This window comes from Terrapene carolina, unplaced genomic scaffold (genome assembly GCF_002925995.2).
Source record: "Terrapene carolina triunguis isolate 2854851 unplaced genomic scaffold, T_m_triunguis-2.0 Scaffold35098, whole genome shotgun sequence".
Taxonomy (NCBI): domain Eukaryota; kingdom Metazoa; phylum Chordata; order Testudines; family Emydidae; genus Terrapene; species Terrapene triunguis.
In genome coordinates this window covers 13,819,152-13,824,311 of record NW_020699449.1, presented here as the reverse complement: position 1 = coordinate 13,824,311, position 5,160 = coordinate 13,819,152, and the positions used below count along the sequence as shown (strand labels likewise).

Sequence of the window (5,160 nt, the reverse complement as noted above, 5' to 3'; positions counted from 1 at the left end):
GGTGGTGAAGATGAGGGAAGTTGTGAATATTGTAGCGTTTGTGGAGGAAGTCAGTTGTGTCCTGGAGGAAGCTGGCCCTTTGTGTGGTGAGTGGTTTGAGGATGGTTTCTATGAATCCTGATTCTCCTTCAGGAATAGTAACGTGGCCAGATATGATGGGTCTGCCTGGGTTCCCTTGTTTGTGTATCTTGGGAGACCCATAGAAGGTCCCTGGGGTGGGTTCATGAGGGATGAGGCTGTAGAGTTTTTCTTGGAGTTGTGTGTGGACAATGAGGCTGCTGCACGAGCGTTTCAGGACGAGCCTTGCTTTGCCTGAAGCCGCAGCGTATCTGCAATGGGACGTGGACGTGTGTGAATCCGGGATTATGCAGCTTCTCCTGAACCCTCCCTCAGTTCCTTTCCTCTGCCCCATCTGCCTGAGACGAAACTAGCTCTCGGCAGACTGGGAACCCGCAGGTAGGTCCCGTCTACACAAGACCAGCTGCACCAGCTACACGTAGATTGTTTTTTAAACCAATGTAGTTAAATAACCCGTTCCAGCTCCGGGGTGAGCCCTCACTTGGGCTAAGGGTGGTTCACTTTAGCTGAGCCTAAACCAACTCCTGGAACCGATTCAGGCTGGAAATAAGGCCTGTCATGGAGGGAACCATGTACCACGGCTCAGGGGGGCGGGGGATTCTCCTGCCCCACCCCACAGATGAGGGCAGCCGGCTTCAGTGCGGCTAACGCGCATGCTCCGGCGATGGCTAAGAGGAGCAACGCCTGCGGAAGAGGGGGGCCGCCACGCCGCTCCGTAGTCACGTGACTCGCTCGCTTCCTGTCGTGCTCCCCTGTGCGCCTGCGCAGAGTGGCGGGGAGGAGGTTGTGACAGCGCGTGTCCCGGCTGAGGCGCCGTAGCGCGGGCGGGGCCAGAAGGCGGAGCGGGGCAGCAGCGCCCGCCGGCCAGCCGCAGTCCCGGCCGCGGAGCCCGAGCAGCCTGGCCGCCGCCATGTTCCGGATCGAGGGGCTGGGGCCGGGGCCCAAGATGGACCCGGAGGAGCTGAAGCGGAAGATGCGGCAGGATGTTTTCACCTCGGTCCGCACCTTCCTCCTCTACGTGGCGCTGCTGCGGATCAGTGAGTGACGGGCGGGGCGCGCGCGCTGGCCCCCCCCCCCCCCCGGGGCCTCGCCACGAGCCGCCCGCCCCACGTGGGCGCGCGCTGCTCCCCCCCCACCGACCCCGGGGCCCGCTCAGCACGTGCCGGGCCCGCCCGTGGGGCGCAGCGTGGAGCCGGCAGGAGCAGCGAACCCCCGGGGCGGGCGGGGCGGCTGCTAGCCGGGGCCCCCGCTGATCGCAGCCCAGACACCCCCCGCGGGCAGCTGCACCCTGTAGCGTGCAACCGGCTGTGCAACCCCCCCCCTGCAAACAGTACACGCTGCCTTGTGCGGGCCGGACCCCAGCGAAGGACACGCGAGTCTGCAGCGAAAACGAGGCGCGGGGAAAGTCTCCCGGCTCGTGGCGTTTGCAGATCGGGGGGAAAGTCTCAAAGCCCGAACAAAGGAAGGAATTCAGTCGATCTCCCCGAGGCTGCGCCGTGCTAAGGGGGTTGCAGTTGGTAGCTGGTCCCAACACAGACGTGGGTCTGCTCATGCGCGTTTTCTAAGGGTCCTTCTCAGGGATCTCTACCCCACAGCTCTCGCAATACACTTGCCAGGGGTTGACTTTCTCCTGGTGCATCTCTTTGGCTTTCAGACCTCCGAGTAGCCTCTTAAATTCCGTGTTCTCTAACCGTAGTTCTGTCTCCAAAGTCAACAGTTCACCCAGCTGGTTGCGATGTGAAGTTAGAAGCAGTGCCTGCAACACTGAACTTGTACTTCTGTAGGTCCTCAAGCCATTAAGGCAGGGGTAGGCAACCAGTGGCATGCGTGTCGCACGTGAGCTGATTTTCAGTGGCACTCACACTGCCTGGGTCCTGGCCACCGGTCCGGGGGGCTCTGCATTTTAATTTAATTTTAAATGAAGCTTCTTAAACATTTTAAAACCCTTATTTACTTTACATACAACAATAGTTTAGTTATATATTATAGACTTATAGAAAAGACCTTCTAAAAACGTTAAAATGTATGACTGGCACGCGAAACCTTAAATTCGAGTGACTAAATGAAGACTCGGCACACCACTTCTGGAAGGTTGCCGACCCCTGCATTAAGGTATAGGCAGAGCAAATTGTATGCCTAAAACAACTTCTAATCCTGTTTAATTGAACTAAAAATCTATATCTTGGTTGTATGTTCTTTTTCAGCTCCATACATCTTAAAGAAATTGGATAGTATATGAATACAGAAGAGCTCCAAAGACCGGATACATGGAAACACAAAAAGGATGGTGGCTGCTTTTCTCTGTCAATAAACAAGGTGCAAAAGGCAGACCACATACCGAATGGATCTAAAAATTTCATTTAAGCATATTTGACTTTGTGAGAGCAATGGCCTAGCTGGAAGTATGGAAAATGGTTATTGTCCTATTGATTGACTTCAAGTCATGTAATGCTCGCATGTGGCGGCATATATCTCTGTTTGTGCTGGTACAACCCTTGTCTTGTGTCCAGAAATTGCATCATATTCCATTTTTGTACGAAATTAAGTGCAAACAGATTTCTTTGTTCTGGAGCTACCTCTAAAATACCACAGTGCTATGGCTGTCAATCTTACTGAACCTGTCTGTGTGAAAAATGAAGTTGTTTGGATCCCTAAACTCCATCTAGGAAGCTGTTAACTTGAATCCAGTTAATTGATTTATTTTTTTGTTGATGAAATAAAATGGAATAACAAGTCTGTGATTTCAGGCACCGTTCTATTGCTTTATTTTTTAATAAAATCAATTAACCTAGAAGGCTCGTGGGATCTTTTTACTCCCATCCTCTCACCAATGTCTTCTTCTACAAAAGTGTTGGTCATGTATGGAGTGGGGGTGGGTGAGGTGCATGTGGGAATTGGGAAAAGCATAGACGATGGCAAGAATGAGGAAGGGGATAGGAAATGCCGTGCTCGTACCTTCTAAGTAGGAGACTGTTCCTGCCCTGAAAAGTTTACAGTTGAAATAGACAAGACAGATAAAAGGTAGATGGGGAAATAGTGGCACAAAGAAGGGAAGTCACCCAGACAGTGAGTGGCAGAGCTGGGGTTAGAACTCATGTCTCCTGTGCTCCAGTCTAGTGCTCTGTTCATTAGATCAGGCAGCCTCTGGTCTGAGTTACACTTTCCTCAAATGTTTGTTGTTCCAAATTATTCAGTAAAGCTTACTTATGCATGCCATTTGCCCATCTCTGGCTGTGACATAGCTTCCCCATCACTACAGTACCTGATGCTTCCTAGTCTTGTGCACCTTCCTAAAACCAAACCGCCTGCCCGCCCGTCTCTAGTGGGGGTCCCTTGCTGTTGCGTCTTTTTCTAGCACAGAAAATAAATTGCTGATCCTAGGAGGCTAGAAGGAAGAAAATGTAGCTTAGCAAACTGGTTTTCCTTGGGCATTTCCTCGCAGCAGGGTGACTTCTTCCAAGTCGAGCCTCAAGTGGGTTCCTGAAGTTGGACCAGATTAGCAACAGCTAGGTTATACCGTCTGTTAGCTCACAATGCTGAGTTGAGCTGCCACTGGACCCAGAAAGGTGAGTCAGGAATTCAACTGAGTGTCCTGAGACCACTGAGCCAGATTTTTCTGAAAATCCCACTAGAGTCTAAATACATTTGAAAATCTGACCCTGTGGGTCTCTTAGAGCGAAGTCCCTGCACAACCATGTCCTGCTATCTGGGTAACTATAGGCCTATTAACCTGATAGCAATCCTGGGTGAAATAATGGAAAAGCTGATATAGATTCAATTGATAACTAAAGGATAGAAATACTGTTAATGCCAGTCAGCATAATTTTATGGAAAATAGGACTTGTCAGACAAACCTGATTTCATTCTTGGATGAGATTATGAGTTTGGTTGATACAGGTAACTGTAGATTACCACAGATTACAGTAAAATGAGTTTGTAGTGTAGGAGATTCTGATTAAAATTAGTGCTATATCATATCAAAGCACATGCTATATGGATTAAGAACTGGCCAGGTGACTGATCTCAACAAGTAGTCGTCAGTGGGGCCCCAACACTTCAGTATTTCATCTGTGATCTCAGAGTAAATAAAATCACTGCTGATAAAATTTGCAGATGATGCAGAGTAGCAGAGTGATAAATGATGAGGACAGGGCAGTCAGACAGCCAAATGCAAAGTTATAGATCTAACAATAAGGGATACAGGACATCTGTACAGAATGGGGCACTGCCCTGGAAAGCAGCGACTCGGAGAAGGTTTGGGTTGTAGATCTGCCTCCTTGGATGTGATGCAGGACGGAGAGTGGTGAATAGGAAGGTGATTTTTACCTCTGTGTATGGCATTGGTGAGGCTGATGCTGGAATACTGGGTACAGGTCTGGTGTGTGCATTTTAAAAATGAAGCTGAAGAATTGGAAAGGATGCAGAGAAGAGCCGCAACAATAATTTGGGGCTGGAGACAATGCCGGCAGCAGGACGCACAAACATCACGGTCAATGTCCTCTGGGCTGGTGGGGCAGTATCTGCGTTCCATTGCAACTGGCCATTGGCTGCAGGAATGCTAACACATCCGTGGGTTCAGACTGCACAGGCACATCTGTGTAACTTCCTCCTGGAGCACTCTGATCCCCCAGCATGGTACAGTCTATTTTCTCCTCCATCCCCTGTGGCTGTCACACCAGGGCCATTCTTCCTGCTCCCGGGCTGATGGCCTGTGTCAGGCCCTAGATTACTGGTCAAAGAGCGAAACTGGATTCTCAGTGCACAGTGCCTCCACCTAGTGGAGGAGTGACTAACAATGTGGCACCCCTATGACCTCTAGAACAGGGGTTCTCAAACTGGGGGTTGGGGTCACGAGGTTATTACCTGGGGGGTTGTGAGCTGTCAGCCTCCACCCCAAACCCTGCTTTGCCTCTAGCATTTATAATGGTGTTAAATATAGTAAAATGTTTTTAATTTATAAGGGGGGGGGTCGCACTCAGAGGCTTGCCACGTGAAAGGGGTCACCAGTACAAAAGTTTGAGAACCCCTGCTCTAGAACATCACAAATCAAGAGCAATGAAGGGCTAACTGCATTTTAAAAGG

The 5,160-nt window shown here is 50.4% G+C and overlaps 1 protein-coding gene across 1 annotated transcript; it reads left to right on the top strand.

Moving 5' to 3' along the window:
• Positions 1-857: 857 nt before the first annotated feature.
• On the top strand, positions 858-2,872 carry LOC112111159 (mitochondrial import receptor subunit TOM5 homolog). The gene is made up of 2 exons (XM_024206463.3): positions 858-1,115; positions 2,283-2,872. Exons 1-2 carry the CDS (start codon positions 989-991, stop codon positions 2,315-2,317), a joined length of 162 nt encoding a protein of 53 aa, XP_024062231.2. The 5' UTR covers positions 858-988; the 3' UTR covers positions 2,318-2,872.
• Positions 2,873-5,160: the final 2,288 nt, after the last annotated feature.

What these genes read in the sequence shown, in the direction of transcription:
- LOC112111159 (XM_024206463.3), top strand. Translation starts at nt 989, where the DNA reads ATGTTCCGGATCGAGGGGCTGGGGCCGGGGCCCAAGATGGACCCGGAG. An exon ending in CGTGGCGCTGCTGCGGATCA is followed by an intron (nt 1,116 to 2,282) that starts GTGAGTGACGGG and finishes GTTCTTTTTCAG; the next exon opens with CTCCATACATCTTAAAGAAA.